Source organism: Macrobrachium nipponense, chromosome 2 (assembly GCF_015104395.2).
Source record: "Macrobrachium nipponense isolate FS-2020 chromosome 2, ASM1510439v2, whole genome shotgun sequence".
NCBI classification, from domain to species: Eukaryota; Metazoa; Arthropoda; class Malacostraca; order Decapoda; family Palaemonidae; genus Macrobrachium; species Macrobrachium nipponense.
The window spans coordinates 110,331,127-110,352,089 of NC_087201.1; the positions used below are offsets into that span (position 1 = coordinate 110,331,127).

The following is a 20,963-nucleotide window of genomic DNA, read 5'->3' on the forward strand; positions in this document are numbered from 1 at the left end:
TTCTTTTTTAAAGCCAAATTCCATTTGGTCACATTGTTATTTTTCGTATTGTTCTTTGTACCCTTCTCTTAAGTTTTGACCGTGAATTTACTCAACACGCTTCCTCTAAATGTCATTTTTTTTTAAAGACGAGGAAGAAAAAAGAAAAGAAATAGTGATTGTCTACAGGCTCAGTTCACGTTTGCTATAGGCATCGCTTCTGAGCTATAATAGCCCACCAGTCTATTCTTTTTTATTCTTCCATGATACTTTCCACCCCCTCTTAACAATTGTTCATAGTTCCTCGTTGGACGAGTCGGTAACGTGCTCAACTACCGATTACAGGGCCCGGGTTCGATTCTGGGCTCTGCCAACAAGGAATCAGAGGAATTTATTTTAAGTGGTAGATATTCATTTCTCGATGTGGTTCGGATCCCACAATAAGCTGTAGATCTCGTTGCTAAGTAACCAATTGAGATAGCCACGTAAAAATATCTAATCCTTGGGGCCAACCTTAGGAGAGCTGTTAATCAGCTCAGTGGTCTGGTTAAACTAAGATATACATAACAATTGTGTCATTGCGCAACTGCGAGGTTTTCCTCCTGTCACACCTGTAAAACCTTCTATACTCTCCATTTCCCTTCCAGCACTGAATGACCTATGCCCTAGCGCATCGTGTTTGGCTTAAATTTTATATACCAGTTCCAGTTCATCAGTCATTCCCACTGTAAATAGCTGTCAGCGTCGACCGTAATTAAAGGAATGGTGCCTCAGGGGCGTGGTCGGTATGGTGTTGGCGTGCCATCTAGGTGGCCGCGAGTTCGATTCTCGGGCGTTCCACTGAGGGGTGAGAGATGTGTGTTACTGGTGATAGAAGTTCACTCTCGACGTGGTTCGGAAGTCACGTAAAGCCGTTGGTCCCGTTGCTTAATAACCACTGGTTCCATGCAACATAAAAACACTATACAAACAAATAAAGGAAATGGACAAGAACCTCACTCGCTGCGACTTACTGAGAAATCGTCATGATACAACCTTCTGGCTTCGCCCCCTTTCAAGGAAGAAAAGATGTATGGCAAAAGATATATTATTGTTTACTGACTGCCAGCGTATAGATTTAATATATACAATAACCAAAATCTCACAACATTTAAAACTGCATGGAGCCAATAAATACGTTATTGTAAAAACTGTATGTTGTTGATAAATAAACAAATGAACGTATGAGAAGCTAATAAAATAAAGACCGCAGATCAGAATACAGGGAATTCGTACCGCTCAAGATTTGGCGACATTAATCTGGAATAAAAGGTACGAGCTTCTCCTTTTCTTAAAATAATTCATCATAGGATGGAAATTAGAATGAAAAAGCTGCCAGAAATAATGGATTTGAACAAATATTTCTCTCTCTCTCGCTTTCTCTCTCTCTCTCTCTCTCTCTCTCTCTCTCTCTCTCTCTCTCTCTCTCTCTCTCTCTCTCAGCGGATTCTACCCGAATACTTAATTTGAAGCACTAGTTGTGTGGCAATACCTCAAATGCATTGCTACTGTTGAAACTAGTTCCATGAAAAAAATAAGCGTAATAACAACAGCCATTGTTACTACTACCACCTTGGCAACAGATAAGTCTAGACTGCTTTAAACTGATGTAAGTGACGTCTTTGACAGCGTCAGCTGTAAGAACGACGGTCATGATCAGGTCTTGGATGTCAAAATATTCGCGGACCTTTCTTGTGTTTTCCTCTTTACTTGAGATGTCATAGTTAGTCTAGAATATAGGACAGTTAGGTACAGCCTGCAACCGATTAATGATACTACTCTTGCGAAAAGGAAGTTGCTTTTAGTTGAGACAGAGACCTGGGAAATATTAACAAGTGCTGTCAGTGGTGCGTGAGGCTGAACTTCCCTCCTTTGGGCGTAGTGCCGTCAATGCACCTCACACGGTGCACTGTAGGCATTACTTAAGGTTCTTTGCAGCCTCCTTCCGGCCCCTAGCTACAACCCCTTTCATTCCTTGTACTGTACTTCCATTCATATTGTCTTTCTTCCATCTTGGCATCCATCCTCTCCTAACAATATTGTTCCAAACTGTAACTGGTCGGTTTTCCTCCTGTTACACCTTTCAAACCTATGCACTGTTAATTACAGTTTCAGCACTGAATGACCTCATAGGTCCCAGTGATTGGCCTTTGGCCTAAATTCTATGTTCTTCATATATTCTCACTTCATAGTAATCTTTCCAGAGGTAACACTGCAGTACTTCATGATTCTGAATATTTGACAGTTTTTGGTTTTGTCCTCGACTCCAAACTTTCTTATTTACAGCACTAAAAGAGATTTCTGATCTGATGATGCCAGAAAACTTAAAAACTAAGTATTGTTTGCTAGGTTTCTTGTTTATACGTAGGAAATGATTGCAATGCACAATGCCTTGACATTTCTTTCTGCCATTATTCAGTTACTGTAGGCGGTGGAAGTCTTTTCCCCCAAAATTGGTAGTTATTATTGGACCACTGTCGAAAGAGCATCTGTTAGGCCGTCCTTCGTAAGTTATACATCAACAGGGTCGGTAATAAAGTCACAGGAAAAAAAGTCACAGACAAAAAGTCACTTTGAAAAAATCACATTAATTTGCAATCTTTTGTTTATGCTTTTATGGCAATCCCCCAAGGTGGATACTTACCGGGTTAAAACACTTGGGGGTCACTATCTAGGAAATATTAATGTGACTTATTTTCCTATGACTTTTTTTACCTGGATTCTTTGTTGTAGCTCCCTCAGTGTCACGTTGTCGCATTACTCAGTATATACCAGACGTCTTGTTTGCCTGCCACTTTTAACCTCTGGGTCAATCACCCTGATAGTATCACTTATACCGTTTTCTTCAAATTATGAGAGACAGATACTATTCCGTTACAATACCATTGCCGAGCTGGCCTGATTCATACTGCCGATGGTGATATTTTAGGCTTGTTTTACATGAGTATTTGTCCATTTCAGTAATGATAATTATAATGCTACTACTAATGCCAACGCCTATAATCTAATAATAATGGCAATGATAATATTTAGCACAATTCGTGATCGCAATAAGTTTTCAAGACTTACTGTTTGATGATGCATCATAAAAACTGTAAAATTATCCTAAATCAGAATTTGTCAGTTGGCACAAGATCGTTTCCTACGAACTGCCTTTTTATTTAGTGCTTCATTAAGAAAGCAAGACGCTAATTCCTTCAGAGTACCTCTGTTCATGTCTTTCCTTCCATCTTACATTCTATCCTCTCCTGATTATGGCCTGTCCACACTAGAGGGCATGCCCTTCGGGCACTTCCAGCTGTTTATATTTTTTCTCACTTCTGAAGCAGTGCTACCAGACAGTCGCAACATTCTGGCTCCATACTCAGTCGGTCAGTTTAGTGGAACGGGTTATGGGAACAGTGTTTGCCCGGTAGTGTGGACACGGCTTAACTATTGCTTGATAGTGTAATTGCAAGGTCTTCTTTCTCCTGTTACACTTTTTAAATTCTTCTTCACTGTCAATTACCCTTTCAGGGCTGAATGACCTCATACGTCCAAATGCTTGGCATTTGCCATATATTTCACATTCCAGTGCCAATTCGAAACGCTAATTATTTGATAGCTGATGCCAAGATGATAGCACGCCATCAAGTTGCCAGTATTTTCCTTCAGTTGTTTTGTATTGAAAACAAATAAGGTCACAAGGACAATGAAACTGACGAAGAGGGTTTCGATACATATAATTTCATACTTTATTTACTTTACATATAATGGGAAGTATTTTACTCAGAGCCATTTCAAAATAACTTCATGTACAGTACCTAAGGAGACTAGTGTCGACTTACCGATATAACGAAAATCAGATTCTTCTTCGTTTTCCTGGTTTCGCGTCGCCCCGAGCTTTTCCATCTTCAAGGTCGTAAAAGACTGAATGCGAACTTTTGGAGAGGGGAAATAACTTATTCTAAATAGATAAGGGAAAACTATATGTTTAAATAGACGACGTGTTGTATTTTATTCTGTTTGTATTTTAATATTTTATTTACATTTTTATTTATTTATTTGTTATCTGTTTTTCTTATAACTGATCTCCTCTGTCTGTATTCTCCATTACTTAATGCAACTTCTTTCGAATGAACACTACATTCTTTGGAAGCTTGATTTCAAGACAGTGGCCCCTGTGGACTTGTTCCTTATGCATAGGGCTCATCTTTGAAAAAAGATGAGGTTTTATATGTCTCTGTGGGAAATTTAGTTCGCTTGTGTTAATTTTTGGGTAGGTCCAAGTTAAAGCATGCAAAAATACAGGTCGGTAACGCATCGCACAGAACTTGCAAACAGGTTGAATAGAAGTTAAAGACTTATTGGAAATAACCAGTGATACAAAAGATTAGCCACTACTGGCCAAAGGTTCGTTCTCCACTTTTGGTCATTGACTGACAATCAACCATTTTGTGATAAGTATGACATGTTTTACTGTAGTGTGAGCGAAGCTTTAACATGTGCATCGCGCATTGCTTATTAATTTTTACACATACAAATACACACAAACATTATATATATATATATATATATATATATATATATATATATATATATATATATATATATATATATATATATATATATAGTATAGTACCTATGTATATACATATACTATAGTATATATATATATTATATGGACATTAAAATATGTATATATATTCATATATGGACATATATATATATATATATATATATATATATATATATATATATAATATATATATCACTACAGGTGAAAAAATGAGAAACTGTGTGTAGGTCCTACACCTAGTCTCCCATCCCACCTTTGGTGACGTGTGATCAACGAATCACGTGTTAAAGTGATTATATATATATATATATATATATATATATATATATATATATAATATTATATATATATATATATACCGTAGAAATACATATATAATGAATGTCTTTATGTGTGTATACATATAATGTATTAGTTTCACGTGGTCAAATTTCATAAAAGCACAAACCTTGTACTCTTTTTTCATGTTATCACTTTGTAACTGAAATAATGTGGTATTTTTCATTAATATGGTTCCCATGAAATGATATAAATATCATAACTCGCGAGCAATTTTTTAGAACCTTGACGATAATATGATAATATTTTATGATTAGCTACGAATATCATATGCACGGAATATTTAGCTGATTCGATGGAAAGATTGGTCTGTTGTTTTAAGTGAGAACCATTATTGAATTTTTTTTCATGTGAGGATATTCTGCTTTTTAGAAGATTTTACAATTGTATTTACAACAGAGGAAACGTCATTATTTTATTTTATTGTTTTAAGTGAGAAAGTATCATTTATTATTTATGTAAGGTTTTTATGCTTTTTAAATGATTTTATAATTTTAAAAAATCGTGATTATTTTATGAAGATGTTCCATTAAGCTTGGACGTGTGTAAAACCAAAATATAACTTCAGAATATATGTACTATGAGGGATAAAAATATCACGTCCTATTCATGGCGCATAATGGCCTCATTTCTGTTTCATTACGAATGACCTGATTTTAATTTCGAAATCATAACCAGGTACTGTACATCTATAAAACAAAATAAAAGAAAGTAAACTGTCACTCATCTTTATTCCAGACTGCTTCCCCGTCCAATAACTATAATACGATTCTTTCTAATATAGACCTATAGTTCAACTCTATGGCAACAATCTATCGTTGTTAGTCTGGAATAATTCCTTCACACACGTATTTGGAACACCGGCATTTTAACCTGTGGCTAATTGTCCTTAACTTGGAACAAGAAGACATTAACATGACATGGTGAAGACAAGGTAATGATATGTATGATAAGTAACTGGTTATAAAGGGAAGATAGGGCTAATAGAGAGGTGTACAAAATTCCAGAATACAATAAATGGTGGTAGGAGTTTTACCCAAACAGGACGATGTTTCTCTACGAGAGAGAGAGAGAGAGAGAGAGAGAGAGAGAGAGAGAGAGAGAGAGATGGTGTTCATGAATGAGTTAGATGCTATATAATTAAATAACTTTCATCATTGGCTTATAAATCACAGCATAGATACAAATACATAGGATTTATATCCTGATACTATACCTAGAAGCACTTTTACAGTATTAGGACTCCACTGCGGTTCTAAAGATAGTTAGGGGGTTCGTGTAACCGAGGTCACAGAACACCTTTGCATAAAACTTGACACAGAAGACACTTCAACATTTTCGAGTTGTCTTTGAAGCTCCAAAATGCACTTCGCACGCTGTTCCTCAAAAGAGCCAGAAAGTTTCGACGTGATTGGCACCTCAACGCGGTTCACGAGAGGGATTCAGTGTTCCTCAGGAATCCGCCGCAAGAGGAAAAGGGTTGTGTTTTCTCACAGAAAAGGTATAGGGCACTCAAAGTCCGTTTCGCTGGTGAAACGCTACCACTACCTCATCCTCTCAAGGAACTGTTCAGTTTGTAACATAGACTTGAATGAAAATCACCTCAAATTCCAAGATGGCACCTTGAGTATGAGTCTAATGGTATACAAGTTATTTATTATAGCATTTTGGTCCTCGAGCTGTTCAGATGAAGTGAACGACTCGGCATTTTCATTCCGTTATACTTTATATCCTAAGAAGACACGATATGTATCCTAAATTTAATACAAAATGTCACTTTGATAAGTCTTTCACAAAGCTGAACACGGTAAACACGTTCAAAAGTTGACATCTATAATTATTGTTATCTATCAGAGCATAAAAAAACCCCAGCTTCGTCTCTTTTCTAATATATTCAACTCATGTCCATGGAACACTGCATTTACACTAGCGAGCGCGCAGGCGATATACTAGGAACAAGGAGAATATAGATTTTTAGACTCTTGGACGATCAAAATCAAACGAGAGAGAGAGAGAGAGAGAGAGAGAGAGAGAGAGAGAGAGAGAGAGAGAGAGAGAGAAAGGAAAAAAAAAGATAAATCTAACTACCCGCTTAGTACTACAAGCAGGAAACCATGTAGCAGCGGAGGTAAACATTAACAATATAGACGACTATGTAGTTACTTCCTTTTCTCTCTTTATACAGGACCTTCAACTTCATTTCTCGTACCCAGCACCCTTTTCTTGGCGCCGGTGTTACTATTTCACTTCCACGTCCTCGCGGTAATTCTTCCTAGGCCTAATTTACATCAGCAAAGGAGCTCAGGGGGAATGTAGTGAATTCATGCGTGTTCGTCCCACGGAGGAATCGTCGGGTGTCTAGACAGAGTCGTCCCAGCCATCAACAAAGCCTCAAAGAAAGTGGAAGTGCAGATGTCGACAAGCCGGCATAACAGGCGAAAAGTGGCAATACCCAATAGAGGAGCATCGTTGGCAGCAGGCAACCAGATGAATTGGATCCAGACCTTTGCCCACCCAAGACGTCTATGGGTAGTATTACTGTTGATGAGTAGAAACACATATGTATAAGTACTTGATCTAAAACAAGTAACATACTACGATATTCCCATTGTTTGATGACTAAATGTTTGTGTAAATAATAGTTATAAATTTCCTAAATTAAACTCTGTTTATATAAGCTACTGCTTACGAGAGCTATGTATATATAAACCCGTAAAAAAAAACACGAGAGTATTCAGATTGCCTGATGACTAAAACTTCACGTATAAGCACTAGTTTTGACATGTACAATTAATCATTGTGTTTACATAATCTGCCGCTTGCTACATACCATATATAAACACTCTAGAATCAAATAAAATGTGTTTTGGATTGTAGTGTAAGTATTTGCAAATACTTACTTCAGTACACAATTAAAACAAGAACGTCACATAATTTCTTGCTTACTAGCTTTGGTTTTGTCATTATTATGCAATTTTATTTTCATGCGTTTTGTATATTTATTAGTTTATTTTCATGTGTTTATGCAATATTCACGAATAAATGCAAGTTGACGAATAATTTTTAAAGATGTTAGCGCATTTGCCGACCAAAACAAATAAATTTTCTCTCTCTCTCTCTCTCTCTCTCTCTCTCTCTCTCTCTCTCTCTCTCTCTCTCTCTCGTGTCTTGCAATCATGATAGTTCTCTCTCTCTCTCCTTGTCTTGCAATCATAACAGTTCTCTCTCTCTCTCTCTCTCTCTCTCTCTCGTCTTATAATTTTAAAACGAGTAGTCGTCGCCTCTCTCTCTCTCTCTCTCTCTCTCTCTCTCTTGTCTTGCGATCATAACAGTTCTCTCTCGCTCTCTCTCTTTTGTCTTGCAATCATAACAGTTCTCTCTCTCTCTCTCTCTCCTCTCTCTCGTCTTGCAATCATAACAGTTCTCTCTCTCTTGTCTTGCAATCATAACAGTTCTCTCTCTCTCTCTCTCTCTCTCTCTCTCTCTCTCTCTCTCTCTCTCTCTCTCTCTCTCTCGTCTTGCAATCATAACAGTTCTCTCTCTCTCTTCTCTCTCTCTCTCTCTCTCTCGTCTTGCAATCATAAAAGTTTTCTCTCTCTCTCTCTTTTGGCTTGCAATCATAACAGTCTCTCTCTCTCTCTCTCTCTCTCTCTCTCTCTCTCTCTCTCTCTCTTCTTGCAATCATAACAGTTCTCTCTCTCTCTCTTTTGTCTCGCAATCATGACAGTTCTCTCTCTCTCTCTCTCTCTCTCTCTCTCTCTCTCTCTCTCTCTCTCTCTCTCTCATGCGTTCGAACAACCGTTTGTCGGTCTTCTTCTTACCCCGTTTCGTAGGCTTTGGCGTTTGTAGCACAGAAGGCGAGTTGTCGTAGAGCTGATCTCCCTTCGGAGGTTCGAGTGCAACTTGACGTTGTTCCTCCGTCTCAGTTTCCACGGGGGCTTGAGTTTCGTCTGTCAACGGGAAGGCAGGTTTCCAAGTAGACGGTAATGAACTGTGCCTCATATCTAAAGGAGTTTCAGCGGCTAATATTGATATTACCTACGTTTACTGTTAAAGGACCTTACTGATATATTTTTTGTCAGTTGTAAAGTTTCTATTTCGATCAAATTGAAAAATAAATTACTAAAAGATTTTCAGTTAAATGTGCTAAGATGAAAATCGAGATATTCTTCGAAGCTTCGTTACAATTTTAAGTGATCAGAACGTATACGATTACCTAGGTATCCACATATTTCTCTCTCTCTCTCTCTCTCTCTCTCTCTCTCTCTCTCTCTCTCTCTCTGCACATTTTTCTGTCTAATTATATTCCAATACTGACACAAGAATGGCCATTTACCTTAAGGACAACACATGCAGGAAACCAAGAAGCCGCTTTCCTTCAAGTCCGCCACTAGCGTTCAGTTATGCCTGCGCAGTTATGCTCCTGCGGGCATAACTGCGTACGCATAACAACGTTCGTGACGGCCTTAACAGGTGACCTGAGGAAAACCAAGACAACTCACCTTCTGTTTTGGAATTTTCACTTCTTATCTCCTTTGCTTTCGGGGACATGTAGATCTCTGAAATTGATAAAGAATGCTATGGGGAAATAGTAATGGTTCAGTTACACTGTTCTCATTGAGCCAACTGATAATTGGATACCTGACACTTGCTGATACATTTATAGAAGTTAATCTTGCTTATAGTTACCGGGAAAGTTATCAGAGAGCTGAATTACGTCCAGATATTAAATTAAAGACAGTTATAAGAAATAAAGCCTGGACATCTGCGAAAGTCTTATTTAAGAGAGATTGGGGGCAATAAACTAAACCAGAAGGAAAATGAAAATTACAAAGAATGAATCGATATATTAATGCATATATATATATATATATATATATATATATATATATATATATATATATATGTGTGTGTGTGTGTGTGTGTGTGTGTGTGTGTGTGTATGTGTGTGTGAGTGTGTGTGTATGTATGTATATATGTATATAATATAGAGTGAAATTGAGAGTATTAACAGTTTTATAGCAACAGGGACTAATGACCTCTGGTACAGAGCAGATAACGTCAAGATGCAAACATTACCGTTCAGCAAATGGAATGGAACTCATTTATAGCAGCGACAAAGGCCCTGAAGGCGGTGACGGAAATTCCATGTTGAATAATTATGATGCTTTTCTGCATCGTAAATAACATTGCTGGTAAAAGGAAATTACCGCACGACACTTTCAAGATAATAAGTGACGACTGATATCATCATTCAATAAAACTTTCAACGATTGTAGAATATAAGACTTGAATCCTCGTAGGGGGATAGTGCCGTCAGTGCACCTCATGCTATGCACTGTAGGCGTTGCTTAAGATTTCTTCGCAGCGTCCCTTCGGCCCCTGCGCGTAACCTCTTTCATTTCTTTTACTCTACCTCCGTTCATATTGTTTTAGTTCCATGCGACTTCCCACTCTGTTTAACAACTGTTTCATAATGCATTTGCGAGGTTGTCCTCGCGTTACACCTTTCAAACATTCTCACTGTCAATTTCTCTTTCAGCGCTGAATGACCTCATAGGTGCCAGCACTTGGCCTTTGGCCTAAAATTTGTCTTCCTGTCTCTATTTTCTTTGGAAACGATGACATTGATAATGGACTTCAGCCTCACATTCCAGTGCAGACACCAGTTACCGATTTGTTCACGCGCACACAGACCAAACATTGCCGGTCTTCTGAAGAGATGCTATCATAATTTGCATTGACTGCATCACACTAGATGCATCTATAGACTGAGATGTCTCTTACCGAATTTAAAGGACAGAAAAGTGACCTGCCTATGAAATGAAGGAATTTACTGATAAGCGACAAGGAATGGGTAGGGCCGATGGACACCCTCACTTTAACAAAGGTATAATTAACGATATAGCTCCACCACTTGCAAAAGGAATAGAGAATGAAGATATATTTCAAAATTAGTTGACATAGACTGCGTGAAACTAAAAGAGATTGTGTTAGATCCTGTGAGTTACTTTAGAGATGCCAGAGGTCATTAAAAGATTATTCCCAAAAGATGCTGAGAGAGGATGATTACATATGGACATCTTGATTTTTTTTTTTTTGGCGGGGGTGTTGGCGGTTGGTGTGGGGGAGGCCTTTGCCTTTACAAGTTGTAAGATAAAAACCACATTCCCGTTACAGGATACAGCTATTTACAAACACGATTACAATAGTGTTACTTAGCTTTACACACACACACGCACGCGCGCGCACACACATACACAAGTGCACGCACATTACCTCACAATATTCTTGCATCTTATTTGCAATCTTCCATCTTCTGAATGCCATCCTCAACATTCTATTCTTGCACCATTCAGTTCTACTCTTCATTTTTCCTCCATATGCAAATTGCCGCTTTCATCAGCACAAACTACATATACCAGGTTCCCTTCAGAATACATCTCTCACTGTGCATCTTTCATATTAAGATGATGTCATTAATATCTCTCCGCACTTGACTCGCTCTTATACAGCTTGTATGTAATTGTCTGTTATCAGAGTGGTAGAAAGTGCTACTACCTGGACACTGGTCCCCCTAATAAGTGTCAGTAGTTTAGACACTAATGTACTGTGTGCCAGGTATAGTAGCCCTTAGCGTAGGGATTTGGAACCCCTGGTGGGAGAACCTTCGCTCTAAATGCTGATGAACCTCTTTATGAGATGGAAACGGGAATCAAACTTTCACTCCTGTGGGTTGGAGCTAACAGCGTTTTGACTTGCTGCCTGGCAGGAAAATGATTAAATAGCTCATACCTCAGAGATAATTAAGGCCTCATACACTACATTCTTATTGTAAAAAGTAACAATACACGCACACATATATTAGTATGTGTGTGTCTGTATAAATATATCATTATATGTATATATATATAAATAGTATATATATATATATATATATATATATATATACTTATAAATAATAATTATTTACACACATGGATGTATATACATATGTGTGTATATATATATATATATATATATATATATATATATGTATATATATAATATATATATATATATGTATATATATAATATATATATATATATATATATATATATATATATATATATATATATATATATATATATATATATATATATGGGAAGTCCACTAAGCTTTCGGAGAGTGTATTCTCTCCCTCTTTCAGAAAGAAAAAGAAATAATATAAGTAAAAAACTTTCACATTTTTTTCCAAATTTTAGTGGCCCTCCTCCACGGACATATTTCAGCGCACGGATACAGTATTTGTAACTTTGCTATATATATATATATATATAATATATATATATATATATATATATATATATATATATATATATATATATATAGTAGGATGTATGGATAAGTCATGCCTCGTAATGATACATTCTGGATGGATAGTCTGGAATCCGTCGCTTCCATTAAATGCCCTCTACCACTTTCTATCCGTCTTGATTTGGATACGAATCGAGTGGGAGAACCGTTCTCAACAACCCGTGCTATTCTCCTCTGTGCATTCTACCACTCATTCTTCCTCGCACATGAAAGGGGGAAGACAGAAAAAGAAATTGTCACTGAATGACGGAAAGGAAAAGACGTCACAATATTTTCCTTACTTCCTCATTCCTCCCATTTTAAAAGTTCTGACTCCGGAACTTTATCTGAATCACTAAAAAAAGAAAAAGAAAAAGAGTAAATCGTCAGTATGACGAAGAAGAGAGAGAAAAAAAAAATAATGGATGGAGAAGGAATCATTATGAAGGATATGTCAACAAACGCTAATTAAATTCCTGCTGTTTGAGTTTTTCTCTGCGTCGCCTCTGATGTCCTTATGATGTCCAGATATGCATTCATCGTTAAGGAAAATCCGCCTCTTGTTAAATTTCACGTCGTGATGATTATGGAAAATACAATGTGATTCGTTGACTCTCTTCCCCCACCGCCACCCCCACCTCCCACCTTCCCTTCCTCTCTCTCTCTCATCTCTTCTCTCTCTCGCTCTCTTCTCTCTCCTTCTCCTCTCTCTCTCTATTCCCCGGGAGTTGTGATCTTTTTATTTGTTTCTACTTTTTCGTGTTGATTTCTTTCACGACAATTTCGTGTGCTTGTTCATTTCGTGATGAAATCCCTTTGAGGTTAAAACTGCCATTTGATTGTATTTTTTATAATTTTTTTTCTTATTACAGTAACTTATCGGAATGTTCTCTCTAACAGGAATCAAAACTGCCAATTGTTTCTGCGCTTCCCAATCTCATTATGACACAGACAGCTTCGATCCATAGAACTTTTTTTATCGCTTACTCAGGGAGTAAGCCTACAAACTATTTTGCTGTTCTTGTTGTTCTTGTTGGGGGTAGGAAAGGTCTATGGAAGATCCTAAAAAGGCCTGAAAAAGGTGTTTCGCGTTGAGTTAAAAGATACAGGAATTTTAGAGTAGGATATTTATGATTTATTTATTAGAATGAAAATGTAAAAAATAAATAATGTGCATTTTTTAAAATTTCCGTCGGTGAAACAACATTCTATTAGACCGTAGATTTTAGCATGCGCCTCTAGTAAGCTGGAGGTCGGATCACGCCTTGTTTTATTTAGTTAATGTCATTTTGGATTTCAAAAGTTCTCGAGACAAGTATTTAAATATTTTTGAGACCCAAGTTCCTCTAAAGGGGAGGGAAAGGCAGTCGGGTGTTAAACTGCATCAGAAGAGTGTCCCTTGCCTTTCGAAAGAGTGACTGTTATAGAATTCAAAGTGCGCTATCAAGAATGAAATTCTGAGAATGACTTCGTTGTAACAGAAATCCAAGTAACAAAGATATTAATTTGTTACTCAAGAATGCTGTTAACAATAAGAGACACAACACTGTCCTTCTTTCCTCAATATGCTTTCATTATCATTACTTTATTTTATTTTTACTTTTTGTTTTCTGGTCTATCCCCGTTATCCTTTTCGATTGGGTGGTTTTTATAGTGTGGGGTTCCGGGTTGCATCCTGCCTCCTTAGGAGTCCATCACTTTTCTTACTATGTGTGCTGCTTCTAGGAGCATACTCTTTTGCAAGAGTCCTGGAGCTACTTTAGCATCTAGTTTTTCCACATTATTATTATTATTATTATTATTATTATTATTATTATTATTATTATTATTATTATTATTATTATTATTATTATTACAGTAGTTTTGTTTATTTGACTCCACTTCTCAGATCCCCAGAAAACTAAGAACTAATAAAAAAAAAGAGACTAATACGGGTTTAAAAAAGAAATCGGAAAAATATGAGAGGAACTTAGATGGAAAGAAAACACTGCTCCTTCGCTGAGTGTTAACTATATTAGCGCTCAACAAATTAATCTGGAAGTTGGCTCGGTTTATGTCATAGTGAAGTTAATTTAATTACATCAAAGTTGCGGTTTTTTTTTATTCATATAATACTTAATAATTCGATAGGCGCCAAATTACTGTTGTTAAGCATAAATTACGAGAGGCAGACCCTTTGGTGGGGGAGGGGGTTAGTGCCCTCAGTGCAGGTCACGCGGTGCACTGTGGTCATTACTAAGGGTTCTATGCGGAGTCCCCTCGGCCCCTAGCTGCAACCCCTTTCATTCATTTTACTGTATCTCCATTTATATTATCTTTTTTCCATCTTACTTTCCACCCTCTCCTAACAACAAAGCGCCTCAATGGCGTGGTCGGTATGGTGTTGGTATGCCGCCTAGGTAGCCGCAAGTTCGATTCTCGGGCATTCCAGTGAGGTGTGAGAGGTGTGTATTTCTGGTGATAGAAGTTCACTCTCGACGTGTGTTGAAAGTCACGTAAAGCCGTTGGTCTCGTTGCTGAATAACCACTGGTTCCATGCAACGTAAAAACACCATACAAACAAAATCTAACAACTGTGAGGTTTTCCCGCGGTTAAACCTGTAATACCTCCTTTACTCTCGATTTCCGTTTCAGCTCTTCGCCTTTGGCTTAAATTTTATAATCGTGTATATGAGAGTCAGGCAATACATTATTCATAATAACTTGTCTTCCGGACACTCACGGATTAGATCGTCAGTCACAAATCGAAGTCAAGATTGTTCGTAGGAGAGAGAGAGAGAGAGAGAGATGCTTTTCATTGTTTTCTTCACAATTTGCTGCTCATTTGTTTGTTTACATGTAAATTTCTTGTCAAAATTCGTTTATAGTACTAGTACTAGTAATCTCTGCTAAGATTAGATGTTGGTTTGTACCAATAATAATAATAATAATAATAATAATAATAATAATAATAATAATAATAATAATAATAATGATAATAATATGAACTGAAATTGTCTTTTTAAGGCTTGCCGAAGGTTCCTAGCTTCGCACAAAGCAGAAACTCTATACATAATTATATAATTACACACACACACACACACATACACACACACCACACATATATATATATATATATATATAGATATATATATATATATGCATGTATGTATACATATATACACACACACATATATATATATAGATATATATATATATCATATATAATAAATGAATAATTATTTTCACATGAATATATATACATAACAGAAACGCGCACATATACATACCACATATACACACACACACTTATGTGTATGATATATATATAATATATCAATAAGATAATGCCACGAAGGAAAAATAAACGAAGGAGGTCTGCAAGATCTTTCGACTTTAAAAGTCCTTTACTGAGCAGATGCTGACATAAATACGAGAAAAGACAATACAAGAAGGTCGTATAACTGACAGATAGGGATTATAAAGGGATTAGTACCTAGAATCCGACACACCTGGAAGATAAGAAACCTTCCCAAACAAGCATAAACAATGGGTGCAATTAATGGTTAAGACAACCATCTCGGATAACAATTTCAGACAATTAAAGGATTATAGGTGACAGCTATTCGGAACTTGGTAAACAAAACCATATTCAACAATACATGACAGACATACATTCAACAACAAAATTTTTTTAATAACTCTAAGGCAACTGATTTTTATTTAAGTCAGTAATTATATATTTGAGGTCATTCTTAAACATGTTACAGATACAAGGGTCTAAATGAAAAAGGCACGACTAACATTGAAATTACAATGAAAAGTAAGTTGTATTAAAGCAGATTCTAAAAGATTTTCTTGATAAGACATCTCTTGACCATGCAATTACTGAACTATCAATCCAATTAATTCGGTGGTTGTTTTCACTTAAATGAATGAATAATGCATTAGATTTTTGCCCAGTTTTTACAAAGTATTTATGCTGAGTTTTTACAGAGTATTTATGCTGGCTTAGCCTTACTTCTAAGCCTTTGCTGGACTGTCTGAGATAGAATGAGGGACAATCCATACATGGAATTTTATATATTATGTTGTTGCTTTCTCTGGGGCCATTTTTTATTAACATTCTTTTTAGTGTGTTATTATAGGAAAAAACAAGATTGACATTAAAAGCTTTTAACAATGGTTTAATGGTTTCAAATCCATTAAAAAAAGGCAAACTGAGAATGTTCTTAGAATTTTCTTTCTGTGTGTTATTTACAGTACAAAACTTTTGTGGGCTTTATTATAACAAATGTCTAATATATGTGAAGGATAGCATAAATCTTTCCCTATTTTTCTTATGTATTCAATTTCTTGATCCAAATATTGTGGGGGCTGACAATTCGCAATGCTCGTAAAAACATAGAGGAAAAAATTGATATTTTTATATTAAGATGGTGGCCTGAGAAGAAATGAACATAAGTTAAGTTGTTAGTCGGTTTCCTATAAATACTGAATTTACATTGAAATGGTTGTCTATGTATCAAAACGTCTAAGAAAGAGAGGCAATTGTCTTTTTCTAATTCTAGAGTAAACATAATCGATGGTACCTGGTTATTTAATTTAGAGGAGTAAATCATATTTACATCAATACCGACAGGAAGAACAGCTAAACAATCCATCAACGTAACGGATACCACTTTACGTTGATGATTATTTAGCTGTTCTTCCTGTCGGTATTGATGTAAATGATTTACTTTCTAAATTAAATAACCAGGTACCATCGATTAAGTTTACTCTAGAATTAGAAAAAGACAATTGCCTCTCTTTCTTAGACGTTTTTGATACATAGAGAACCATTTCAATGTAAATTCAGTATTTATAGGAAACCGACTAACAACTTAACTTATGTTCATTTCTTCTCAGGCCACCATTTTAATATAAAAAATCAATCAATTTTCCTCTATGTTTTTACGAGCATTGCGAATTGTCAGTCCACAATATTTGGATCAAGAAATTGAATACATAAGAAAAATAGGGAAAGATTTATGCTATCCTTCACATATATCATATATTAGACATTTGTTATAATAAAGCCCACAAAAAGTTTTATATTGTAAATAACACACAGAAAGAAAATTCTAAGAACATTCTCAGTTTGCCTTATTTTAACGGATTTGAAACCATTAAACCATTGTTAAAAGCTTTTAATGTCAATCTTGATTTTTCCTATAAGAATGTTAATAAAAAATGGCCCCAGAGAAAGCAACAACATAATATATAAAATTCCATGTATGGATTGTCCCTCATTCTATCTCGGACAGTCCAGCAAAGGCTTAGAAGTAAGGCTAAGCCAGCATAAATACTCTGTAAAAACAAACTGGCAAAACAAAAATCTAATGCATTATTCATTCATTTAAGTGAAAACCACCACCGAATTAATTTGTATTGATAGTTCAGTAATTGCATGGTCAAGAGATGTCTTATCACGAAATCTTTTAGAATCTGCTTTAATACAACTTACTTTTCATTGTAATTTCAATGTTAGTCGTGGCCTTTTTCATTTAGACCCTTGTATCTGCAACATGTTTAAGAATGACCTCAAAGATATAATTACTGACTTAAATAAAAATCAGTTGCCTTAGAGTTATTAAAAAATTTTTGTGGTAATGTATGTCTGTCATGTATTGTTGAATATGGTTTTGTTTACAAAGTTCCGAATAGCTGTCACCTATAATCCTTTAATTGTCTGGAAATTGTATCTGAGATGATTGTCTTAAACCTTTAATTGCACCATTGTTTATGATTGTTTGGGAAGGTTTCCTTATCTTTCAGGCGGGTGTCGGATGTTTAGGTACTAAACCCCTTTATAATCCCTATCTGTCAGTTATACGACATTCTTGTATTGTCTTTCTCGTTATTTATGTCAGTATCTGCTCAGTAAAGGACTTTTAAAGTCGAAAGATCTTGCAGACCTCCTTCGTTTATTTTTCCTTCGTGGCATTTATCTTTATTTATGGATTCATCACGTTCCTAACTTTCGTGATTCAGTTAATATACATATATATATATATATATATATATATATATATATATATATATATATATATATATATATATGTGTGTGTGTGTGTGTGTGTGTGTGTGTGTGTGTGTGTTTGTATGTATGTGCACATTAAAAATTAATAATAATACTGATAATAATAACCATTTTGGTCTCATATCTACATAGATAACAACGAAGATCGAGGAGGAAATGTCATTGGTAAGAAACCATCAGATTATTGAGTTCGTAAAGAAAGGTAGATGTCTGTGTAGAGGTTTAGTCCGTAAACAGCCTCTTTTGCTCTCCCTAACGAACAACCATGACTTTCGACTGCAAGCTTTCATTACATAATCCCCACTAATGAATTACTTAGGATCTGTTACAAAAGTTACAAACAGTCTCGCTAGACCACTCTCTCTCTCTCTCTCTCTCTCTCTCTCTCTCTCTCTCTCTCTCTCTCTCTCCATGCTCATTCATTCTTTTTCTCAATATTTACGGATTCTTAGTGCGTATTAGTTAACAAACTGTTACGATATGATTCTCTCTCTCTCTCCGAGTGAGTGATTGTCCATCCACCACATCTCTCTCTCTCTCTCTCTCTCTTCTCTCTCTCTCTCTCTATGTTCATTCATTCTTTTTCCTCAATATTTACCGATTCCTAGTGTGTATTAGTTAACAAATTGTTAGGAAATGATTCTCTCTCTCTCTTCTCTCTCTCTCTCTCTGAGTGATTGTCCATCCACCACATCTCTCTCTCTCTCTCTCTCTCTCATCATCATTAATTATCATTTATTTATGTATCTCCTCTCCCCTTACTTCTTGGATTCCTGTTTTCTTTCAATTGGTACATTTTACAAACGAACTATATACCTACAACACTGACCGTGTGACTATGATCATCAATATTTTCTTTCTTGTCGTTTTCTGTTCATCAACAAAACCTTTACTCGCAGACTTCATACCTCTCAGTCCGTCTGCCTGTCTGCCTGCTTTCCAGTCTTCGCATGTACTGTTTTAATTTCCATCACTCTAAATTCTTCATGTTTCAAGTTATAAAGTGTGAAAAACTTTTAAAACCAAACTAAATACAAGTCTCTCTCTCTCTCTCTCTCTCTTCATGTATATTTGCTTAATTTTATACAATCTGGACACTGATATTTTTTTTCCAGGTATCTGGAAATGAACAAAACTGTTACAATCTGATAATCTCTCTCCTTCTCTTCTTGAGTGGCTTACCATTCTCTCTCTCTCTCTCTCTCTCTCTCTCTCTCTCTAAATGTTCAATTTATTCTTCCTAATGTTTACCGATTCCTAGTGGGTATCAGGTAAAAAAACTGTTACAATATGCTCTCTCTCTCTCTCTCTCTCTCTCTCACAGTCTGAGTGAATGTCAGTCCATCACATCCCAACCACCCCCCCCACCTCTCTCTCTCTCTCTCTCTCTCTCTCTCTCATCATGATTATGTATTCCTTGGTTATTTACGGTTTCCTAGTATTTATCAATTGACAAATCTCTCTCTCTCTCTCTCTCTCTCTCTCAGTCACAGTGATTGTCTCTCGAGCACACCTCTCTCTCTCTCTCTCTCTCTCTCTCTCTCTCTCTCTCTCTCCTTGTGTCTTTGTATAAAATTCATGACGAAGGTTGGGGCAGGGGCGTTTCGTCCCGGTGTCTACTTACCATTTAATTTGATATCTCCTTCGGTCTCCCCGAGGGAGTTCTTGGCGACGCATTTGTAGGTGGTGTTGTCGTTCCGGGAGAAGTTGAAGATGGTGAGCTTCATGTGGATCTTGTAGAGGGTCTCCACCGCCTCGTAGTAATACTTGTCCGAATTCAGGATCATCATGTTGGCTTTGACCCAGTAGCTGATGGCCTGAGAAGTAAAAACAAAAAAAAATTAAAAAAAAAAAAAATTATATATATATATATAATAAGATATATAATACGTATATATTTATTGCAACACACAATCACCGTATTGTGCTTCACAAGAAATCAATAGAGGGATCCATAAATATATTTCTTCGGGATAAACAAGGATATTACGTGGATCCTTCTATTGATATATATATATATATATATATATATAGATATATATATATATGATATATATACTATATATATATATATATATATATATATATATATATATACGTATATATATGCAACACACAATCACCGTATTGTGCTTCCAAGAAATCAATAGAGGGATCCATAAATATATTTCTTCGGGATAAACAAGGATATTACTGTGGATCCTTCTATTGATATATATATATATATATATATATATATTATTATATTAATATATATATATATATGATTATACATATATTAATGATATATCGTATATATAGAATATTTTAATATTATATGTATTATATGTATATATATATATTATATTTAATATATAGTATATATATATTATTATATTATATAATAATAAATAATTAAATACTATATATATATAATATATATATATATTTCATATATATATATAATATAAATAAATATGCCATATCACATTACTGTGATTCATATACAATATATACATTGAGCTACAAATGTCATTTAATATCTAATTCGGAATTAATGTATTTTCATATATGTTAATCGAAGGGGAATTTTTAGTCGATAAGAATTTGTCGGCTCCGGGGCGCGAAACGCCATCGAACCCTCTTGCGGTGGCAGTGTGGTTTAAGGATTC

At 35.7% G+C, this 20,963-nt stretch overlaps 1 protein-coding gene across 1 annotated transcript in view; it reads right to left on the reverse strand.

Moving 5' to 3' along the window:
- Positions 1-4,957: 4,957 nt before the first annotated feature.
- Positions 4,958-20,963, reverse strand: part of LOC135220912 (lachesin-like) — a 324,795-nt gene continuing 308,789 nt past the window's right edge. The window contains exons 7-10 of the mRNA XM_064258540.1: positions 19,937-20,129; positions 9,418-9,474; positions 8,737-8,865; positions 4,958-7,453 (exon numbers count right to left, since the gene is read on the reverse strand). Coding sequence (XP_064114610.1) covers positions 7,296-7,453; positions 8,737-8,865; positions 9,418-9,474; positions 19,937-20,129 — 537 coding nt within the window. The 3' untranslated portion in view covers positions 4,958-7,295. The remainder of the gene's footprint in view (positions 7,454-8,736; positions 8,866-9,417; positions 9,475-19,936; positions 20,130-20,963) is intronic.